Genomic DNA, 25,162 nt, shown 5'->3' with positions numbered 1-25,162 from the left:
TCCATATTTACTTGATTTGGGAGGCAATTTGCCACACTTTTTTTTTTTTTTTAGCTGCCCCTCAGCCTCCCATTTCCAGCAAAGTAAGGTTCACAATGTGACAGGAATACCCCTGCTTTGCTACCGCCTCTCTCTGATGAGGCGAAGTAGAGAACACTTTCCTCTAAGGCCACGTCCATGGTTAGTTGGCGCGATCAAAATGCAGTGGCTCTATGAGGCTGTCCTTAGAGCGCACGACGAGAAGCGCCGGCGCTTGCAATGCGCGAGGAAACAAATACATGTTTGTCGCGCGACGGCCGGGTGACGTGAGCGGTTTGCCCAGTGAGGGTGAACCAGCTCCGTGACATCACGGATACGCCCCTGACACTCCCCCTCATCGCGTCCACCTAGTGTGCACAATGCGCGCACACCATGGATGCGGGCTTAAGAATAGCGGCAACCTGAGGACCAAATGAAAACAGTGTGTGTGGAGCAGAATCATCCTCCGTTTGCCTAATCCGGTCCTATTGACCACATGGTGACATGTGGACAGTATTCTATTTTTGCCCGTTTTCATTTTGCAATCTGGCGACTCTGTTCCCACCCATACATCATTTTACCACTTTCTTCAAAATGAAGGAGAGTGCTGTAAAAAGAAAAACATGTATACTTAAATACTGATGCATGCAATGAAATTTGTGACAACCCCCCTTTAATTTTAGGATTGTGTTAACTGCATTGTTTGGCACACTCAACATGGCCCATAGTTACTAAGTGGTGCTATTGCATAAGACACCTTCCAGAGCAGGAAGACTCCTAAGGGCCCATTCCCTTAGGCCATAAGATGTCGTCCTGCGTCAGTAAAATGTATTATGCAATAGCACTGCTTAGTAAATATTAGCCCATTTATTTTATATAGTAAGCTATTTCAATCTAATTGGCTACCTTAGGCTGAGGACCACCAGCCCCTTACCTCCAGTCTGGTTGTCCCCGCTGCCTCCTTCCGACGTGGCTGACTACGTACTGTGACGCGTCAGCCGGCCGGAGCTACAAACTTCTGGGGATTAGAAGCGCTGGCGCGTCTGTCTGACTCCGAAGCATTTTATATTTGTGTCCACTCCATGTCATATACCAACTTTTATATACATTTGAATGTGCTCCAAACAAAACTGTGTGTGTGTTCTAACTAGAGAAGTGCAAAAAGTTTTTCACTAAATTAAATTGCAAAAAAAAAAAAAGTAAAGTTCCCCCCAAAAATGTCAGGATCACATCACTAATTCACTACATTTCTAAAAACAAAAAAAACAAAAAAAAACAGTGCTTTAAGAACATCCTTGCTCTAAAATGTCAACAATAACCTATCGAGAGCCATCTAAAACAAGGGAACAAAGTGCAGTGTTTAACCTCTACAGGTTGAGGGTGCTTTCTTCCTGCATAGCCAAGGACATTTTTTCTTTATATGGAAAACAAGTAAACACCCTGCACTCCACCCTTTGTGGAGTGTGCAGCTAGGAAAAGAATTGGCCTCACATTTTGGAAAACTAAAATTGACTTGCAATGTATTAGTGAACATTTTGATCCGAAGTCTAATAACAAAGGTGCCATTTAGGTGCATCTTTTGAGCAATAAATTATTCAAGCCTGGTAACTCCGTCAACACAAACTCCATTTCAGCAAGTACCTATACTACATTTATATTATTTCTTCTTGTCCTGTGCACAGAACTTGGTGAAATAGCTGACAGTGCTTAAAGGGTTAAATGAATGAAGCATTTGACGGAAAATTGTGGGTTCCTTGGTGAAAAGTAATAATATATACTCGGACATTAATCTTATTTATAGAAAACGCAAGGGATGAGGGAGTGTGTCCTAGATTTGACCAATGGTGTTCTGCAGCAGCTTCAGATGATGAACTGCCTGGTAGCCAAGCTAGTGCTGGTGGGGAAGAAAAATGGGAAGGGGGGGGGGGGAAGGAGACAAAGAAGGGGCTGATGGTGTAGTAATATAAAACACCTTTAATAAATGACACTAAAAAAGCCCCCCTGAGGGCGTACTCACACTCTGTACTGCCACTCAGGGCACATAAGGGTATCTTTACAGCCAATGCTGTCCGGTGTGCGTCTCCTCCATTTCTGGCAGTCTCTGACGGTCCCCACTAGCGGCCGCTGGGGTTCTCGTGCAGCTTGACTGGAGTCGGCGTCTGGCGTCACGATCAACCGGGAACAGATTGTCTCCTCCTCCTCTTCCACTTGACGCGTTTCGCAAGATAGGGTTAACTTGCTTCGTCAGGAGTGACACTAGCTGCTATCTGGATGAACACCAAAATGAGCTTTTATTTGAATCTATACTGGATGCATGCTCTGCTGAGCCTCCACTAACAGTGAGTTATCCCTGGACTTCTATTATACTAGATAGATGAACTACTTAGAGCATAGAGGCTATACAAATCTAAGTGTGGTGGTGAAAAGGGGTGCACTTTACCTTTGGGTTGTTGTGCCCCCCAAGTACTCCATAAATCCCACTTTTTTTTAGCTTATCAACCAAGGCGACTACTATATGTTGAGCTACAGTATAGGCATTCAATGTCACAAATGCTATCTATGCTCATTATACTTGAGCAACATATATCAGAATATATTATTATACTCCAAGGATCAATATAAATTGCTCACAATCAAAGGGACACTAAGAAGATTACTGATGACATTATCTACCTGTGGATTGTTTTTTGTTGCACCGATAAATGGACTACATGTCTACCGATATACTATATTAGTCAATACCTGTTTGGAGTACGCAGCTAGGAATAGAATTGGCATCACATTTATGCAAAACAAATACGAAAATCCTGTGCTCCTCCCAAATTGACATGCAATGTATTAGTGCAATTCTACATATTGATCCTACTTTATGTATGTTTGTGTATACATATAGGGAGTCATCATTTGTATATATTGTAGCTACCATCTGCCAACTGTCTCAAGAACATATTATTAAATATGCGTGTATATATAATACAACATAATTTATGACATGCTCTTGGGGTCTTTTAAGGCTAGACCAACATTATTTTATTTGGTTATAGAAACACTATTATTCAAAGGGTGATGTGTTGGATTTAGAATGGAGAGAGTGGATAGCAGAATATGAAGTGTTTTCTTGGGTATGTGAATGTTACTATGCACAAAAGAATTATGGTGTAACTTTTTTTTTTTTTTTAATTCTGAATCCTTGCATTTTTTTTTTCAATCCTTACAGGGAGCCCCCACAAGGTGCTCACCATCTTGCCAAAAGTCTGGATGAAGCTTTAGAACTCTTGCAGTTTCCTGACTTAAAAGACAAAGTAGATGATGTCTGGATCATTGGAGGCAGTTCCCTTTATAAGGTAAATGCCACTTTCTACAAAATATTTGATTAACAAAAGTCTGAAAACTGTATTTTTATAGCAAAGTAGTAGTACAGCTGAACCCCGTTATAACGCGGTCCTCGGGGTCCACAGAATGAGACCGCGTTATAAAATTTCGCAAGCATCTGCAGCTCTCCCTACTTCACCAGGCTGCGTCCACGTCGCGGCACTTACGTAGACTTTCGAGCGCAGAGGAGGGTCACATGACACGCGCACACACCCTACACCATGTGAGAATTTTATTTATTTTTTTAAAATTCAATGCTTTATTGCTGTCACGTGTGCTCACCACAAACAAGACTAAACCTCAGGGCTGAGGTGGGGATGTATATAACCGCCGCCCTACAACCACGGAGCCAGGTCCGGAGTGCAGAGTTAGTCGTGTATCCGAGTTGGGGTATGTCGTAGTCTGGGGTTGGAGCGAGGAGAGTAGTCAGTATCCATAAGCTGTGGTCGAGGAGAGGAGAGCGCGGGGGTCAAAGCCAAAGTCCAGGGGTACAGAAGAGACAGGTCCATGTACGAGCAGGGGTCACAACACGGGTCAGACAAGGCACAGGAACAGGCAAGATACAGGAAGCAGCTGTAACTGAGTGCTAACCGCAGACCGGACCCGTCCCTTGTACTGAGGTGGGACGTAAGTTACACGCACCCGCAGCAGAAAGGAGCGTGTCCGGAGTGTGGTAATTGCGTGGCCAGGCCAGAAAACTATAATGATAGTACTTGCCGGATCCGGGGAGTAGACGTACCTTAGTGCTTGCCGTAGCCGAATGCAGGGAGCAGAGAGGTCCGGATGGTCGAGACGCAAGCCGAGTCCGGAGGGCGGAAGATGCAGCGTAGTCAGGAGGGAGCCGGGGTCAAGAGCCAGAGCGGGTTGTCAGACAAGCCGGATCAGTACCTAAGAAGCACTGTAACAGAGAGAGGTAAAGCACACGTGCAACAAAGCTGAGACTATACAGAGCGATGTGCAACAGGGAGAACAGGGGTTATAAAGGTGGGCTGACCAATGGAAGGTGGGGGCAGTACTGGAGGAGCGTGTGGAGCAGGACAGGATAGGTCGTGATTGTGAGTTGCGCACAGTTGAGAGGCAGGGGAGTACTGGTGTGAGCCGCGCGAGTGCCGGAGGCATGGTCTAAGACCCAGGCGGGTGAATAAATTATCTCTGCCTGACGCGCGCTCTAATGCTGGAGAGCGCACGTGCAGGTCTTATGGCAGCCGCATGTTTACCCGCCGTGTGCGAAGCAGTGGCTGCCCGGCGGGGATACCGAGGGAGAGGGGCTGGAGCGGGGACAACGGGGGCCGCGAGTGGTAAGGGGGGGTCACTCTGCAACTGCCGTGACCCCCGATTCCTCACAGCAGCGAGCACATAAACACTAGTTTATGCTCCGCAATGTGCGCAGGAACCAGGAAGGTAAATAAAGGAGGAGGAACCAATAAGAAGGTAGCAGACATAAGCTACCAGCCGATAGGATGGGGCTGGATTGGTTGCAGATGTTGTTAGTCTTTGTTACTGCGCGGCGCGCACACAAGGATGGTGTATAGTGAGAAATTAGGATACAAGATAAGGAGGGGTAGCAGTGCACAACCAGGGATATCCAAAAAAGACTTGATTAGAGGGAAAACAATTATTTATTGGTCATGATAGAAAAAATAGCAGGAAAGCACAATAGCTTTTGATATCTGGAGGGACAGAAATATCTTGGATTTTGGTAATCTAGTAATGTCCTTAAAATGTAGGAACTGCACTCAAAATATGCAAGCAAAAAATACTTCTTAAGGTTAGTGTTTACAGAGTTTAAAAAAAAGCGTATGGGGATTCTTTGCTGGAGAAAAATGAAGTTCTATGCTATAAAGAAGTATGACATAGCTATGCTCTATTTCGTGTTTTAATATTGCTCAGAACTTCTAATGTACTGTATATCATTTACATATCTTTGCTAAATTACTATGTTCCAACAATGTTGTTAATATTAGTATAAATACCTTAATTATTTCATTATTTTGTTTTATCCTTTCCACAAATTATTCTTCTGTACTTTTTTTTTTTCCTCATTTTTATGCTTTTGATCTTAATAGGCATCTTTTATGAACCACACTTCTCACTTCCCTTTAGCTTTTCAGCCCACATCTGTTTCTTTTCTATAAAACTAATAAGCTCAGTGTGAAAGCGCTGCTGAAAAATATCATGTAGAAGCTGACCTTTTTAGCCTTCTTTTTTTAAATTCTATTGAACTAAGGAAAAATATATAATGAAATGAAAAGGGCAGAAAAATGTTAAAATAGCATTAACAGCAAAGACATTGCTGAGGCAAATGCACAACAAAGGCAGTGAGAAAGACTGCACTAAGATGGTATGTTAATGAAGAACAACGACACTGCTGCAGATTCACACAGCTCCGTTAAATTGGGGCAAATGTGATGCCAGGTATATATTGCAATTATGTGTATATATATTGTAAACTGGTTAAAACCCTTGAAATGCCCTAATAAATAAAAAATAATAAAGTGCAAGGCAAAAAATAAACCTCCCATGCTTATTGCTACAGCAAAGGTCATCACCACCTTTCTCCTGCGGGGAGAAATCTCTCAATAGATTACTACATTCACGTGTGCACTTCGACCTGTTCATTAAATAGAAGTGAGATGGGTGAGCTTAGAAATCAAATATTAAAAAAATATGTGTGTGTATATACACCCACACCCACAGCACCATTAAAGAAAGTAAAATGAATAATTATACTACTTTGTATCCAAAATGTAATGTAAGGTGCACTGCAACAAAGAGCTGGTCATGTGGCAATAAAAATATGATTTATTCAAGCTGCATTAAAAAACGGTGGAGGGTACAAAGCTCCTACGCGTTTCGTGCCGTGAGGCACTTTATCAAGGAGTTACCTGATACAAGAAACATACAAACAATTTATACTCAATCCCCTGATGAAATCACTTGATGTGAAGAAACTAGTAGGGTGAATTGCTTGTGAGAGCAAGCAAACACCATACCTCTACATTTGGGACTCAAAGACATTGATGCTGACAGCTTACTCCTCGCGGTTCCTGTTTTGGTTTACCCGGTCTGGCACCCATTGCACATGCGGACTGTTTCCGGAGGACACTAGGAGAAGTGACACGATACCTGAGTTCCTGCTGGACGGTGGCTCAGAGGGGTTTTGATTGTGTCCTGATTGTATGCAGTGGAGAGGAGTGTGAGCAGAGCAGCAGAGTTCCTGTGTTTGGTGCATGAGTATTACTCATAAAATGCTCTTTTATTCATGTTTGTGAGTTTTAAATTGTTGGACTCTTTTTTTTTTTTTTTGTATATTAAATGATATTATTTTACATGGATGAGAAGATCAAACCGCGCTCATGCTTCCTAAAAAAAGATCTTGAAGTAGATCAACTCTCCCCTCTTGCTGCTGCTGTGATGTGAAGGCACCCCTCCTCCACCGATGACTTTCGTAGGAAGATTCCAACGTCAGAAGATAGTAGAAAATAAACACAGAAGCGCACCAAGGGTTAAGATAAATATATTACACATAGGGTATAATAACACATAAAAACTTACATATAGGGATATATAAGTCCAGTAGCGGCCAGTGCATAGATGATAGGTCCAAACGAGTTGGTAGGCACAGTAGGTAGAAGCTGGAACTCGCAGATCAGTCCCGCGCGCTGGGGCTGACTTGCTTGGAAGACCTCAGATGTTCCTTTCGGGTTGCGGCTTGTCGCAGGACCCGTGTTTGAGTTGTCCTCCAATTGCCTGTGTTCTTCCTTCCCAGCACATGTTCCACTCGAGCGAGCAGGTGGAAACAGCTCAAAGCTCCGTGGGAGAACTGGGACTGGTACAGCCAAGCGTCTGGACGTCAACATGCACTGTGTGAACTCCGCAACGCGTTTCACACTATTCAGTGCTTCATCAGGCAGTGTTTAGGACACCTACAAGGGGGCCTTTTATGCAGTCACTCCAATAAAACTTTATTAAATAATGAAATAATTGATTAAAATGGGGGGGGGGTGGAGTTAATGTACTGCTAAAGGCTATCCATGTAAGTGATATAAACATACTTAGTCATGTACAAATATATTAATTCCACATGGCCACAATCAATCTCTAATACACAAAAAGAATAAAATAAAACATGACAAACCATAACACTGAATGGAGGGGGAAAAGGCATAGACTCCAAAAGGAGAGGGGAGGGAAGGGGGGAAAGGGGGTGAACCTAAAAATATTGAAATAGGGACAAGGGGAAGAGGGGGAGGAAAAAACTAATTTGGAGGGGGGGAGGGGGGGTTGGAAGGAGAAGGAAAAGGATAAATGAAATAATCACAATATAACCCAATTCCCATCTATATCAAAAAAGGTTTAAGTTCAACATAATCATTAAGACCTCCTGGATACTTGGACTGCAATGTAAAGATCCAAAATTGCTCTCTTTTGCCAATTTGTAGATCTCTATCTCCTGCTCTGACACCACCCATGATTTTTTCAATTCCCATATATTGCACACATACAGTACTGCAATTATGTGCATCTTTAAAATGAGTCAAGAGATGTGTAAGGGGTTTTGAGGTAGCTTCTTATTTGGGAATATTGGAAATATTTCGAAGATGTTCCATGATGCGTATCTTCAAGTTACGTTTAGTTCTGCCCACGTACTGCAGACCGCAACTGCATTGCAGTATATACACTACATACGTGGACAGACAATCAACATAACTTGAAATGTCATATTCAAGCCCTGTAACATATGATTTAAAGGTTTTTCGGGTCAGCATTTTTGGCCAAATCTTGCATCTTGCGCATCTGATTGCCTACCACTCCCAAAGTATCCCTTAAATCTATTTTCTTAGGTTTATCAGTGCCCTTTAGCAAACTAGGTGCAAGGATTGTTTTGAGGGTAGGTGCCCTTTTAAAAACAATAGGTGGTTTTTTAGCAAGGAATTCTTTTAAAATGGGATCTATTAGTAGAATGTGCCAATGTTTTGACAATTTTTTTTTAATAAAGCGGTGTGATTTATTAAATTGGGTGACAAAGAAGGGTGTTTCTTGTTTAGCCCTAACGCAGTCTACAATAGTGGAATCAATCATTTGTCTAAAGCGCTCAATGAGAACCTCAGACTGTTCTTTATAGGTTTCAATGTTTGCACAATTTCTTCTAATACGAAGAAATTGGCTATAGGGAATGTTTGCAATACATTTCTTTTCATGTCCACTCTCAGGATGCAAATAAGAGTTTACATTAGTTTTTTTTAAAAGGTTTTGGTCAGGAGTGAATCCCCCTGAGTATAAATGATTAGATCCAAAAAGGTGATTTGGTCACTTTGGACATCACTGGTGAAGCTGAGGTTAAAATCATTGACATTGATTCTATCAACAAAGCTATCAAACGATGCTCTGTCACCATCCCAGATGACCAGAATGTCATCGATATATCTCCTCCACAGTTTAAGTTGTGGAGGAGACATACCAGAACCCCAAATATGCAATGACTCCCACCATCCCATGTAGAGATTAGCAAAAGATGGTGCAAAACGTGTCCCCATTGCAGTGCCACAGTGTTGTAAATAAAATTCGTGTTGGAAAAGAAATGTATTGCAAACATTCCCTATAGCCAATTTCTTCGAATTAGAAGAAATTGTGCAAACATTGAAACCTATAAAGAACAGTCTGAGGTTCTCATTGAGCGCTTTAGACATGTCACGCTTGTGCTCTCCTCACAAGCGCAGGGAAAAGGGGAAGGACCCGTTAGCGAGGTGGGGAGGCCGCAGGGGATACGAAGGGAGTAAGTTGCCGCGCAGCTGGGGATCGGCGCACGTAGTCACGTGACCGCGCCGCGCGCATGAGAATGCGCGACGCGTCCGGAGGTGCGGTGCCTACTCAGAACACGACTGATCCAGCTGCATGTGCGCGCATGCTCTGACAGCAGAGCGGGAGTGTGCGCGTTCTCAGGCACCAACGCGGGGTTGTGGGAAGCCAACGCTTCAGCACGGGAGTCTGGAAACGGACTGCTGCGTAAGACTAGCAGCCGGCCTCAGGAAACAGGGAGCTGAAGTCAACAAGGAGAGTACTCCACTTCAGCACAGGAAACAGGAACAGACCGCTGCGTGACACTAGCAGCCGGCCTCAGGAAACAGGGAGCTGAAGTCAACAAGGAGAGTACTCCGCTTCAGCACAGAAGACAGGAAACGGAAACCAGGAACATGGGCATAGAGTCCAGAGCACAAGGTAATATCCAGAGAAGGATTGCTTCTTGGAGAACGTCCAGACTTCTTAAAGGCATAGTGACAGAAACAGCAAGGTGCAGCGAAACTAAACATAACATAAGGGTTCTTAGTCTAATCCATTGGCCAAGGAATTATAAGCCTGCTACCACGTCAAGGTGAACCCTACTAAGCAGGAACCTACACTACCCGACGGTAAACTAACCTCAGTAGTATAAGAGTGACTGTCCCAGTCTTTTGGAATCCACAGGAGATAAGTAAAGGTCCCAAGGAGGTCCAGGCAGGAGCAGTATGCGATGAGTACTAGCAGACACCAGGGCAGGCAGCAAAAGACTAATAGCAGAGAGAAAGTCAAAGAGATGCTTACTTACTGTCAGGAGGAAGAGGGCAGGGTTTGCCAGAAAGCAAGATGGCGTTGCTTGCTTCAGAATCCTTAAAGACACAGGATCTTGACTCGCAGCTAAAGGGCGGCGATCAGAAGTAAACAGGTAAGGAAGGAACACGCCGCAGGGGGTGTGTTCCGTGCCTCGTTACAAGACAAAAGGGCTATCAAGAGGAGCTCATTTCTGAAGCCTATCTTAAAGCTTTAAAAAAAAATAGAGAATCCTTATTAAAAAAGAAAAATAAACAAAATAGGATTAGTAAAAATAGACAATGTTTAGTTAATGATCAACAAGTCGACAATACACAAATGATTGATTCCACTATTGTAGACTGCGTTAGGGCTAAACAAGAAATACCCTTCTTTGTCACCCAATTTAATAAATCACACCGCTTTATTAAAAAAAAATTGTCAAAACATTGGCACATTCTACTAATAGATCCCATTTTAAAAGAATTCCTTGCTAAAAAACCACCTATTGTTTTTAAAAGGGCACCTACCCTCAAAACAATCCTTGCACCTAGTTTGCTAAAGGGCACTGATAAACCTAAGAAAATAGATTTAAGGGATACTTCGGGAGTGGTAGGCAATCATAGATGCGCCAGATGCAAGATTTGCCCAAAAATGCTGACCCAAAAAACCTTTAAATCATATGTTACAGGGCTTGAATATGACATTTCAAGTTATGTTGATTGTCTGTCCACGTATGTAGTGTATATACTGCAATGCAGTTGCGGTCTGCAGTACGTGGGCAGAACTAAACGTAACTTGAAGATACGCATCATGGAACATCTTCGAAATATTTCCAATATTCCCAAATAAGAAGCTACCTCAAAACCCCTTACACATCTCTTGACTCATTTTAAAGATGCACATAATTGCAGTACTGTAGGTGTGCAATATATGGGAATTGAAAAAATCATGGGTGGTGTCAGAGCAGGAGATAGAGATCTACAAATTGGCAAAAGAGAGCAATTTTGGATCTTTACATTGCAGTCCAAGTATCCAGGAGGTCTTAATGATTATGTTGAACTTAAACCTTTTTTGAGATAGATGGGAATTGGGTTATATTGTGATTATTTCATTTATCCTTTCCCTTCTCCTTTCCCTCCCTTCCCCCCCTCCCCCCCCTTCCTCCCTCCCTGCAAATTAGTTTTTTCCTCCGCCTCCCCCTTTCCCCCACCCCTCTTCCCCTTGTCCCTATTTCAATATTTTTAGGTTCACCCCCTTTCCCCCCTTCCCTCCCCTCTCCTTTTGGAGTCTATGCCTTTTTCCCCCTCCATTCAGTGTTATGGTTTGTCATGTTTTATTTTATTCTTTTTGTGTATTAGAGATTGATTGTGGCCATGTGGAATTAATATATTTGTACATGACTAAGTATGTTTATATCACTTACATGAATAGCCTTTAGCAGTACATTAACTCCACCCCCCCTTTTTTAATCAATTATTTAATTATTTAATAAAGTTTTATTGGAGTGACTGCATAAAAGGCCCCCTTGTAGGTGTCCTAAACACTGCCTGATGAAGCACTGAATAGTGTGAAACGCGTTGCGGAGTTCACACAGTGCATGTTGACGTCCAGACACTTGGCTGTACCAGTCCCAGTTCTCCCACGGAGGTTTGAGCTGTTTCCACCTGCTCGCTCGAGTGGAACGTGTGCTGGGAAGGAAGAAAACAGGCAATTGGAGGACAACTCAAACACGGGTCCTGCGACAAGCCGCAACCCAGAAGGAACATCTGAGGTCTTCCAAGCAAGTCAGCCCCAGCGCGCGGGACTGATCTGCGAGTTCCAGCTTCTACCTACTGTGCCTACCAACTCGTTTGGACCTATCATCTATGCACTGGCCGCTACTGGACTTCTATATCCCTATATGTAAGTTTTTATGTGTTATTATACCCTATGTGTAATATATTTATCTTAACCCTTGGTGCGCTTCTGTGTTTATTTTCTGATATTATTTTACATATTGCACTAGGATCGGGCGCTCTCTTTTTTCGCATATATATATATATATTATACCCCCACACCCACAGCACCATTAGAGAAAGTAAAATTAATAATTATACTACTTAGTATCCAAAATGTAATGTAAGGTGCACCGCAACAAAGAGCTGGTTATGTGGCAATAAAAATATGATTTATTCAAGCTGCATTAAAAAACGGTGGCGGGTACAAAGCTCCTACGCGTTTCATGCCGTGAGGCACTTTATCAAGGAGTTACCTGATACAAGAAACATACAAACAATTTATACACAAACCTGTACCACAAATTTGCGCCAGAGCAGTGACGTCATACCCATAATGCATCGTTTTCCAGCGTAGTCCAATCGCGCAAGCCCATCCATCAGTCAGAGCTGGAGCGCGATGCGCTTGACCATGACGCTTGGCGGCCGCCCGATGCCTAGCAACGGGTGTCTCTGCCATCAACGTCCTGCTGCCGGAGTCTCCGCCCACCTCAATAACCGATGTAATGCGCATGCGCGAGTGGCTAGACATGGATAATACACAGTGCACTCTTGGGACAGTTGCGGAGGGTATGAGGCAGCGGTACAATGCACCCCCCCAGTGCTGACGTGAGTGATGTCAGACACTGTAGGTGTACAGAACGCAGTCACGTTGTGGGGCTCGGGAGTCTCCGCCCATCTCCCCCAATCAAACTCTCCCCATAGCATAACTGTCAATGATAGAGCTCATAAAGGGGTTCAATAATACACTACAATGATCTTGTATAGATGATAACTATGAGAATACATAGATGCTGGAATGATTGAAGATCGGTGCAAGCCTACGAAGGAAGATGACATCACCCCATATATGCAGAGGTATCCAGCATCAGGGGCACAATGTAATCTCTGCTGGGGCGAATACATCTGTTTTGAATTCAAACACAAAACAAAAAAACAGACAACATATTAATGAAAATACTTATCATGGTACAAAGTATTGTGTATATATATCAAAATAAAACCAAATAAACAATACCCTCCCCTGATATAGGTGACTCATATGATGTTTGTATCTTCTTAAATGCTTGACTCATGTCAGTGTGTATTACTTGTCAATAAGAACATGAGACTATATATCTATTATACACATCCAGCTAAAGGTATCAAACAGAAGTAGCTTAATTGTGGACGTAAAATCTATTCATTAAGTTACAATATTTAATATAAATACCTATATATATTTATCCATATATCAAAACTATACTGTCTTTACCCATCCAAAAAATGGAAAGATACAGTATTCTTGTAAAATATGTATTAAGCATTAAAGAGCTATAATATGAAGAACTAGAAAAGGTTAATATTCATACTAGTTTGCATAGCTAGAGGTGCTCACATATATGACTTATGCGAGCATGTCTGGCCTAATGTATATTACTCAAAATATGAAGTTAAGAATATAATAATGATTCTCAAATATGCAACCTCAAAGCAGAGGGAAGTGAAAAAGCAAGGAGAAGAAGCAAAGGAGTAGAGGTCCTAGAAACAGACATTGTAGAGATGGTATGAAGAACAACAGTTAATTATACTACTTAGTCCATTATATATTAATTCTCTGATTATTAGGTACCTTAATTCACGGTGAGCACATTTTTTATGCCGAGCCCCCCTTTTCATCCATGAAATTTCTCGGGGGGGCCCCCTCTGCCTGATGTAATCAAAAAGGCATGGGGGAAAAAAGCCTTTAGTAAATGGTATACAATGTAAATACAAATACGTCTAAATATTTACATATTACACAGCTCGCGCTTGCAAAATTATACCCAGATTATGGTGCTGGCGTCATGGTGTGCAAGCACTCTTGTTTTATTATCTTATAGGACCTACCCCCGTGCCTGTGCCCCTACAGGCGGACAGGCGCGTTGACGCAGCCGAGTTTTGAAAATACAACAAATTTTGACGTTTCAGGCGGCTGCCGCATGACGTCAGCTCACGTGAGCTGGTTCAGCCAATGAGGGCGAACCAGCTTTGTGACACGTCTGCCACGCCCCCCGCAACACGTCTACGATCTCTTGCAGCCAAGTTCACAAATCGCTTGGGCTGCAGGAGTGTGCACGGCGGCGCACTCGTTCTTACGCGGCCGCGCTGGGACAATAATCCCCGTTTAGGCTGCGTCCACACTTAGGTTTAGACTTAGGCTGTCGTCTCATGCTTGGGAGCGGTGACATCACCAACTCTCCAAGCATGGATCGGGTGTGTGTGTACTGACTGCTGCTGAGCACGCTTCAAAGTCAATTTTGTTTGTCTCGACAAGCGCCAAGCTTGGGAGAGCGTACGTGCACAAAGGCAATCCTTTTGGGGGAGGGCATTAATCCACCTCTTTGCTACCTTCCTTCCGTCTCCCCGCCACCCCCCCCCCCTTTTTTTTTCCCCTTCCCCCTCCCTTTTTTCCTTCTCCCATTTGCCTTTTTATTCTCCCTGCTCTTTGGCTTGCTGTCCCCTGTGTCATCCACACTCCTACCTATTATGTATTTTTTTTTTTCCGTTTTCAATGTTGTGTTTTCACTTTTATTTTTAAATTATTTTTGTACATTCACAGTATGATTGATATAGTGGCAGCCTACCCTTTCACTTGCAGAGGATCGCAGCGAAGCAGGTTGGCAGCGAAGGAGAGCAGGACCACAGGGTTATTGCAGGACAGACACCGGAAGGAGGGGCGTTTGACATCACAGCGCTGGGGTGTGCTCCTACCCCATATCTCCGAAGCCCCCGAACGTGCACACACACCATAACATGGCCACCTCCTGCACTATCCTGTTCGGCCGCCCGCACCCAGCTTGTTCGGTCGCGCGCAGATTTTTCGCCTGCCTTCGCACAGCGTCTGTCGGCCCACACACTCCAGTTTTCGCCGCATGCCACCTGCGCCCTCCTAAATAATCTTGCACCCCCCAGTTTGCGCACCGCTGCCTTAATTATCAGTTCTGGGGCTCCTCTGTTGGTTGCATGCGTGCGCGCACAAACACACACACTTATGTCCCCATTCATTTTGGGAAAGGTGAAGTATGTTTTCGGTTCTAGTTGAAATTCTCTGCTGCTATTCTTGAGGCTATTGATGTTTCTTTTTGTTGCCTTTTTAATCGAATTTCTTCTTTGTAACTTCACATTCAGATGTAATCTGCAGTGAACCAATCAATGGTCACTTAAACCATCAAAACGGTTAAGGACTGTGCAGTCTTCAATCCCTTGTTTCTTGTTGGGATATAATCAATTTAATTCCTGACTATTGGGTCCATTCCATGTGCATTTTCTATTTTGATTCTTCTTGAAGACTGATTTCACGATGGAGAAGTTTTCACATACTTCAAATTCTACCAATCTGTCCCCACGTTCATTCCTGTTGCTGTAACCGTACTTGCCAACTGATGCTTTATCTTTCTGATGGGCACCAATCTTTGCATTGAAATCTCCAATAACGATCTTGAGGTGACCATTTCCTTTCTTGTTCGTTGGATGATTTCCTGGTAGAAGTCTTCCACTTCATTCTCCACGTGACTTGGTGTTGGAGCATACGTTTGGATTATTTGAAGCCTGTATCTCTTTGTCAACTGAATGACGATTCTGGTTGCTCTTACTGATGAGCTTTCATACTCCACCATGCTGTTTCTCCATCTCTTGTTAACGATGAAGAGTTGGCTGCTTTTGAGCTAAATTAGGTATTCCTCTTTTCTTCTAACTCAGTACGGCCAACAATATCCCATGTAACCTTTTCAAGTTCGTCTTGCAGTCCTGCTTCACTGGAGAGAGTCTGTCAATTGTAAGTACCCAGGTTGTTTGTTTGAATCACAGCTTTTGTTTAACCTCCGGGGATTCTTGGCACTCTCGGCCTCTATGTCATCTTCCTGAATGGACCATTTTTTTTTGTTAAGGAACCCTAGAATTATATTGTGAAACTCCCATTCTCTTTTTTTCCGTGGCCTGCCCCCCCCCCCCCCCCCCCCCCTTTACACTCTTCTAAAAAAAAAAACCCCAAATTGTTCCCAGCACTCATGGCCAAATCAAGAATACAAGTTATTGAGGATAAGCCAAAAAATATTTTACTGAATAACAGAGTCACCATAGAGTACTCTGTGGTTGAAAACAATAACGGCACAACATTAATCTATGTCAATAGCCAAAGGTATAAAGATAGGGCAAAAACACAAACACTACGTGTAATGCCAGTGACAAAACCAGTACCTAAATAACATACACCAAGCGCTAATCTACAAAACTCTGTAAGAAAATACCAATAAGGTGACGTGCATAGTGCCAGAACTTAACTGTGACCTAATATAAAGGATGACAGATTGCTGCCAAACACAAATGCTCCCACTGCACTCGTTATAAATCAACACAACAATAAACAAAAGCAATCCCCGGCGCCATAAAATGAATGGTAAGTTATATCACCAATCCCCACTGGATAAGGTCCAAATAGTGTCCCCAATCCCAAGGATTAGTCCCCCCAATCCCAAGGATTAGTCCTGTTTCCGCAGTCCTGACGGGCTTCTTCTTCTCTCTGTCTCCTCCTATTATCTATACTATAATTCTAAGTTGGATTCCGTTTGTTTGTTTCTTTGTATGACCGAAGCATCGAAATCTCAGAAACGGCACCACGTAGCACAATGAAACTTTCACTGGACATTCTGCGGCGGATTTATAGGTCAACGCAACTATTTTGAGCTTCCAATGTGACTCACCTCCCAAATTATGGACATTTTAAGTTTCCCTCGGCTGTCCAGCAACTATGTTAGAGCAGGAGCGGATGGCGTGGCTACTTGGGGACGGGATGTGTCCTTGCCTGGATCGGGGCTGTGTGTGTGTCTCTATGTGTGTGATGTGAGATGTGCGGGGGAGATATACCAGCGGGGGGGGGGGGGGAATGTGCCAGATAGCGGGTGACATGTACCGGCGGGGGGGGGGGAGGGAACATGTGCCAGCAGCAGGGGTAGATGTACCAACGGGGGAGGGGGGAATTTTCCTCCAGCGGGGGGAGATGTACCAACAGGGGGGGGAGGGGAGATGTGCCGGCAGCAACGGGACATGCCACAGCTGCGCGGGGAGATGTGCCGCCAGCGGGGGGAGGGGACATGTTCTGGCAGCGGGGGGAGACACACACACATATACATACACAGAGACAAATCTCACCCCGCACTAAATCCAGGAGGGGGAGGGTCCGGGGAGATGTTCCGGCAGCGGGGGGGAGGAGGGGCGGGGAGATGTATTCAATATTACATTCCCCGGGCGAAGCCGGGCACAAAAGCTAGTAAAATATAAAGGGGATACACCATTGCGCAGCGGACCAAACATTTTATAAAATTATTGCTGCAGACACTTAGGAATGCCTACTTACAAGATGATATCTTGATGGATACGGTGGATACAATCTGTGCTTGCGTCTGCGTCTCCTCTCCGACCTTCACGAACCCCACGTGATGCACCTTTATTGGATCCGACCGCCTCCCTCTTATGATTACACACCATACACCGGAACAGTCCCACCGATAATGTAACAGAGGAAAATAATAGAGCGGTACTGCAAATAACACTTTAATAAAAACAAATAAACCAGACGAATACACACTTGCATTGTGTCACGTCTTGCCATACAATACAAAAATGCCGTCCGCAGCTTGAAATCTCTGCTCCTTGCAATGTATCAGTTGTTCGCGCCCACCCTCTGCGGGCTCGGACAACCTTTGCAGCTGATGTTACTGCTTTGCTACAAAGACTCCTCATTGATCGGCAAACAAAACGACACGGCTCCTCCCTCCCTACGCATTTCGTGACGTCAACAGTCACTCCCTCGGGGGATCATGGAGCTATGACCACAGGGTGTGCTTTTTATACCTCTAGGGATTAACCCTTTTCACTGCCTGAAGTCTGACCTACTTAAAGGGATAGGTCAAATTGTGGGTCCCTCGGGCCAATAGGAAGCTGCAATGCCACCTGTTCCAGCTTACTATTGGACAAGTGTTTAAGTGTACCCCAAAAGGAGGTACTGGTAAATATAAGGTGGTAACCGCTGAAAATGTGCTTCAGCTCTTGAGCGACCCCTAAATTGGAAATCTGTTTAAAAACACACACACACACGGTATTATTGCTATAACATTCTGCACAGAATTCTACCGTGCATGGTTGAAATACTATTTTGGAGCAAATACTTCAAAGGGTAACGGATTAAACATTTTGGGTTTTTTGTTTTTTTACAAAAGATACTAACGCTGGGATTTACTAAACTCTGATGTAGGTTCACATCTCTATCCCGCATTTATGACCATTGCCTTGAATGGCAGTTAATGCAGGATTGTGGTGCAATAAACCACTTCAGAGGTTAGCGAATCGCCCCATAACTCTCCTTATTTATTTTTTTTTCCTTTTTTTTTCTTGACGAGCTAAAAAAATAAACATTTGCCATTTTAAGGAAAAAATAATCATAACAAAACAAACGGCTAGTTAAAGGCAAGCTGCACCCAAAATTAAGTACTCTTGTGTTTTTTTTACTTTAAGACCACACCGAAGTTAACAACAATTTTAAAACAATTAATCCACGGGACTGTCATGTTGATGTTTATGGTACATATATTTTCTAGCATCAGGGTAATTTCACAGAGCTTTTAACTCTCCATAGATGGCGGCCACAATCTTAATTACATTTTTCTAGCAGCACAGATACTGCTAACAAAGGCCATGCATTACTGCTATTCAAATTACAATTTTATATTGAAATTTCTCTTTTCACACACCCCCCCCATCCCCCCTCCTGCTGTTACCAAATGGTCCTTCTCACAGCATGTAGCAATTGGACAGCACAGAGAGGCAGAACACTGAATATGGCAGCACAGTGAGGAAAACCAAGTCCATTACTGGGCATCATTTACCTTTTATTATTTTTATGGGTGTTTAGATCTTTCTTGATATGTTAAAGGTTTTTTGTTTTAATAAGTGCAACAGTTCTATACCTTTTACGGCAATGTAATTATCTGAGCTGCTGATCAATTAGTTCTCCCGACATTGATTGTCGTAGATCCTGTGTCCGAGGGCACCCAGTATGGCTGCCTATTTCAAACGAGGAAATGGTGGGACTTCCTAAATGGTTGCTATAGCAATCCAAAGAGGCTTCATACGTTAAAAATGAATACAAAGGGCATAAAGACGGGGGAGGAATGCAGTAAGTATCCAATACTGCACAACTATTATTTTTTTTTTTAACATATATAGAATTTAGAATGAAATGCGGCTTTAAACCCACAGTTATTACCTTACATGAAAATATTCAAATTACAGTTTGTCTTAATTGGAGTGTAATTTTCATCTAGCTATGCTAGCCCTATCTTGCTAACATTATGCAGGAGCATTGTATTCAATTAGCATACTGAAAGTTGTGCCTTAGGTGGGGTTTTCATTAGTAATGTAATCGGAATACAGCAAGGAGCTTAATTTGGATTCATATGGGCTGCTTTTATCATTCTTACGCTGTTTCACTCGTGCATCCATGCTTTTAAACTTTTCTGTCAAAACTGACCCGTTATTCCCTGTGTAACAATTTAAGTGTGAATATAGAAGTCATGTTAGTTGCCCTCATAGCAGTGTTGGGACATTATTTTGGCTGGAGGGCTTTGGTAAGCTTCGTGGGTCACACCCTTTAATGTAGAATCTACATTGTCTATGGCCCGCCAAGCTTACTAAAGCTGCCCTCCTCACCAGCTTCTCCCTACCTACATCTCCTCTACCCTTTCTCTCTCCCTTCTCTCTCACTCTCCTCCCTTTTTCTCCCTTCTCTCCTTCACCTCCCTCCATTGCGCTCCTTCTCCCTCACTCAGGGAGGCGGTGGAGTCAGCAGTGCAACTGGAGCCCGGTGAGTATGGTCCGACTTCCGATCGATCCTAACTTCCATGTTAGGACCACCTGGGTGGGCTCGAGCCACGCTGCTGTCTCCGCTGCCTCTGATGCTGCCTCCGTTGCTCGCATTACTGATGGCGAGCGGGGACATACCTGGGCGGGCTGCAGGCAAGCATCCAGGCCGCCCTTTGCCCACCCCTGCTATATAGGATAACACCAGAAAGTGGTCTAGGCTTTTTTCTGCCGAATAGGCTCTGGCAAAAGTTGGAAGTAGGATCATGGACCAGTTTTACAGTATTTAATTATATTATTTCTTAACATTTCTAATATATAGTTTTTCATTTTTAATGGTGCCATATTTTGAGTGGTTTCTTTGCCATATTGGTTATATCTTGAGATACAAAATGAAATCTAAAATGAGTTGTCATTTACAGGAATTGCCTACATTCTCTCAATCGCTCTCAATTCTCTCCCCAAATTCTCACTACATTGTCTCCATCTGTCTTCTGTGACTGTTTGGGGGCGCGTCTGAAAACTTCTTTGCTGTGAACATCACCCGAAGTCTGCTCTCTGTCAACTGGGAGTTGCCAGTCTCCATCTTTGATATACCATGGCCCACTGTGCTTCTCATTGCCTTTTGGGGGATATATTCACAGCGCACCTGGTGAAGAAAGTGCGCTTGCATTTGAATTAATGACATTATTTGGTGTGTCTGTACTCTGGCAATGATGACCTTTATATTAGGTTGGTTCTACTGGGTATCTTTCTGATGCAGTGAGGACAGAACATGTTTTCCAACAGGCGCAAGCTGCTTGACACATCATTCGACCCACATATACGACATCTTAACATAGAGACACAAACCACATAGAGACTCAAAGGTGGTACAAAGTTTGTTCTGGGATTTAAACTGTTGCGACTCTGTTTTGTTGGTGCTAAGTGGTACTGTATATTCAATGCAGTAAATATCTATAGTACTGTGTGAGGAGCAGACTTTAGTTTTACATGGACATTATTGCCCCAATGAAAGATGTTGCTAAAGCGTGAACTGTTTAAAGCAGGAGTTAATGTTTACTTGTTTAAAACTGGCACATACAGTCTACCTGCAGTAGAAAGAAAAAAGCACCCCTAACAGACACGTCCACAGTAGGAGACGCGTGGGTAGCTACTTTTCCATGGATACAAGCTACCTGCAGGGAGTTAAAAATGACTCACAAGCAAACTCTTGATCCAAAGTAATGTGGATTAATCCTTTTTCTTATAACTTAACATAATATGCCTTTGAGCTCTATCTAATTACATTCTAGCTTCTTTCTCTCATATATTGTTTTTTTTTCCTTTTGTATAGCTTTGCATATGTTGTTTTCCTTATTTATTCAGATTTGCTTCCTGTTAATCTCAATTAAAACTAATTTGCCATATTGAAAAAAAAAATTTTGGGCATTCGTAAAAGTTTACAGAATAATTTGTGAATATCAAAAATGGTTACCAGCTGCTTTTCCTCATTTCAATGCATGAACGTTTATTTTCACAATATACAGTACTATATTTCATCTCGACGTCACACTTTGTGTCACTAGTATACTACCTACATTTTATCATAATGATGCCCATGGTGAATGCTTATGCTGATGGAATATATCAGAAGCAAAGAGATGTATGAACAGCGACTAATTTCAAACGATAATTACATCAAACTAATAGAAGCGATGTTATCCTTTTTTGTAAAAAAATAATAATATATATAGATATAGACAAACAAAAAACAGGTGCACTCATAGTGTAGTAACGTTACAATATGGATCTGGATTAAAATATAAACTGCGCATTCACAAACAACACAGGATTAATCGCATGTATGAGATAATTACTCATTCGCCAACAAACAAAGCAGGGTCCCAGCTGAGCCTCCGGTGCAGATCCAGTGTCCCGTTTCTGTATACAGGGGGGCCGGTGGTTGTAACAGACATTCCGTGTACCGGATGTGGAATCTGAGTGCCGTGCGCTTCCCCCTCTGTTTCTCTGCCGACGGGTACTCCTCAGCTGTCAGGACTTCCAACTGCTCACACCATCACAGGGCTCTTCCGGATCGGCTGTAACACTGTAACACTCCCTGCACGGAAACACTGCTGCTGTTGGCCTCTTAGATGGAATAGAGCTATGCGCTTCCGTTTGCACTTTAATGCTTGCAGTACAATAAAAAAGTTTGCCGTATATGCACTCCAAATAACACACCCTACGCGTTTTTGTCTTTTGATCTTTATAAACTTTATATATAAATAAAAAGCACACACGTTTATCAGTTCTTTTTTTTTTTTTTTAGTTTAGATCCAGGATTTGGGAGCCAACTGAAGAAAATCCCCTTCTTTCCTAGGTGATTTTCTTCATCTGGCTCCCAAGTCCTGGATCTCAACTCAAAAAGAACTGTTATTTTGTGTGTTTGTAGAGGTTATCCCTGTTTTAAACCATGAAGATGTCTTTTTGTACTATTAGGCTGCTCTGCTCCTTCTTCATATAACCTTGCGTGCAGAGACGGCCAACACAGAAAAGATACCTTTAAGTGCCTGTGGTCGAGGCACTTGCATGTAAGTGCGTATCTTACCAGGAATTGTGAATCTGCTCTGTTTCTTGAACATAATTCACTATATATTTTTTATTTTTTTCTCTAATTTTTGTCCTGATTTCTTTTGGAAGTGTCATCTATTGGACTGGGACCGGTTCTTTTTCATGCACTCTTAAACTGTGGAGTTTAGATTATTTATATCCCTGGGTTAGCGCTTGTCCCTTTTTGTTTATTCAAGGACAGATTATATAGGTTGAGTGTAATTCTCGTCATTCTGTTATCTTCCACAATTCCTTTTATTATTAACATCTGTCTGCAATGCTTTAGGTGCAGCACTTTACAACATGCTCATTTTCAAGAGTGGTTGCAATCTAAACATAGTCTGTGTTTCGCACCAATATGCTGAATTGGGGGCTTGTCCACAAGACTAAAGGGTGCATTTGAGAGCGACCAGGTGTATGTTGCATAGTTACATAGTAGGTGAGGTTGAAAATAGACATATGTCCATCAAGTTCAACCTGTGCTAAATTTAGACAACAGATACTTTATCCTATATCTATACTTATTGATCCAGAGGAAGGCAAACAAAAAACCCCAGTGACATATCATCCAATGATATCTCATAAGGGGAAAAATAAATTCCTTCCTGCCTCCAAGAATTGGCAATCGTATTACTCCCTGGATCAACATCCTTCCCATGTTTACTTATTTGGTATATCCCTGTATACCTTTCCTTTCTAAAAAGATGTCCAACCTTTTTTTTTAACAAATCTATTGTATCTGCCATCACAGTCTCCATGGGTAATGAATTCCACATTTTAACTGCCCTTACTGTAAAGAACCCTTTTCTTTGTTGCTGGTGAAATTTCCTTTCCTCCAACCTTAAGGGATGACCCCATGTCCTTTTGTAGTGCCCTTGGGATGAATAGTTGCTTTGAAAGCTCCTTGTACTGTCTCCGAATATATTTGTATATAGTTATCATATCCCCTCTTAGATGCCTCTTTTCTAATGTAAATAGATCTAATTTAGCTAGCCTCTCATAAGTTAGATTGTCCATCCCCGTTATTAATTTGGTGGCTCTTCTCTGCACTCTCTCTAGTTCCATAATGTCTTTTCTAAGGATTGTTGCCCAATATTGTACTCCATATTCAAGGTGTGGTCTTACTAATGCTTTGTAAAGGGGCATAATTATGTTTACTTCCCTTCCATACATTGCCCGTTTAATGCAAGATAAGATTTTGTTTGCCTTTGCAGCTACTTCATGACTTTGGGCCTAAACCTGCTGTCTACAAGCACTCCTAAATCCTTCTCCATATCACATTCCCCCAATTTATCCCCATTTAATTTGTAAGTCGCCTGTTTATTCTTGCTTCCCAAATGCATAACCTTACATTTATCTGTATTAAACCTCATCTGCCATTTACCTGCCCAAGTATCCAGTCTCTCCAAGTCCTTCTGGAGAGAAATTACATCCTGCTCTGATTCTACTACCTTACACAATTTGGTATCATCGGCAAAGATGGAGACTTTGCTCTCGATGCCAACCTCAAGGTCAATAATAAACAAGTTAAAAAAGCAGGGGTCCCAGTACCGATCCCTGAGGGTACTCCACTCACGACCTTAGCCCAACCTGAAAAAGTTCCATTTAGGACAACCCTCTGTTGTCTATTATTCAATGTGTTTTCAATCCAGGTACATATATTTCTACTGAGTCCAATTTGCTTTATTTTGTACACAAGCCTCTTGTGTGGAACCGTATCAAAAGCCTTTGCAAAATCTAAGTAGACCACATCAACTGCATTACCCTGGTCTAAATTCCTACTTACCTCCTCAAAGAAACAAATAAGGTTAGTTTGGCATGATCTATTCTTCATAAATCCATGCTGACTATTACTAATAATTTTGTTTTCCATTAGGTATTCCTGAATATTATCCCGTAATAAACCTTGAAGTAGTTATCCGACTATTGAAGTCAGGCTTGCAGGTCTGTAATTCCCCGGTTGTGATCTATCTCCCTTTTTAAATATAGGCACCACATCTGCTTTACGCCAATCTTGGGGTACTGAGCCTGTGGAAATGGAGTCATTGAATATTAAATGTGAATACTTTATTTGGAAAGTACAACTATACCTAAATATGACAGTTTTAGGTATATGATCTAATTGTGAGATGCTGTCAGGGTGATCTAGGACTGGGTGGCGCAAGATTTTCCAGGGGAGCGCGGCGGTTGCAGAGGAACCTTGTATTGCACTTTACATTATGAAAGTATGAAAGACTCTTTCATTGTTTGTGTGTATGTTTGTGTATATATATATATATATATATATATTATATATGTATGTTGGTATGTATTTTTAGATTTAATATTGGAGTTAATTGATATGGGTATATGTAGTGAGGGAAAGTAGACCCTGGTGGGTTCCATCATCACACCTGAGGAAGCTGTATCGGCGAAACGCCTAGGCGTAATCCTTGGGAAAGCAAAGAACATCCGGCGACCAGAGAAGGACGTGCTTGACAAGACTCCAAGTCACATCATCGAACTGAGGCGGGTACAGGAATCCACAAGGAGTTGGCGCCTGGGTTGAAGCTCCTACCATTATTAGCGGTTTGTACTGGGCTGTGCTCTAGAGAGCTGTTTTTTATCAACTAGATTATAAGCAAGATTCCACTTTTGCATGTAAATTAAATTAAATATCTACAGGTATTCTATGTTTATTTTATTTGAGGTTCCCTCTCAAGACTAAAGACTAATACTCCCCCACAGAGGAAATAAGATTG

The 25,162-nt window shown here is 42.5% G+C and overlaps 1 protein-coding gene across 1 annotated transcript in view; it reads left to right on the top strand.

The window, feature by feature from the left end:
• DHFR (dihydrofolate reductase) overlaps nucleotides 1–25,162 on the top strand; it is a 64,838-nt gene that overhangs the window by 12,349 nt on the left and 27,327 nt on the right. Inside the window, exons 4-5 of the mRNA XM_075580975.1 lie at nucleotides 3,236–3,362; nucleotides 7,160–7,222. Coding sequence (XP_075437090.1) covers nucleotides 3,236–3,362; nucleotides 7,160–7,222 — 190 coding nt within the window. The remainder of the gene's footprint in view (nucleotides 1–3,235; nucleotides 3,363–7,159; nucleotides 7,223–25,162) is intronic.

The sequence above is a fragment of the Ascaphus truei genome, chromosome 1 (assembly GCF_040206685.1).
Source record: "Ascaphus truei isolate aAscTru1 chromosome 1, aAscTru1.hap1, whole genome shotgun sequence".
Lineage (NCBI taxonomy): Eukaryota > Metazoa > Chordata > Amphibia > Anura > Ascaphidae > Ascaphus > Ascaphus truei.
The sequence above is the reverse complement of the archived record's forward strand: the minus strand, read 5'-3'. Positions and strand labels throughout refer to the sequence as shown.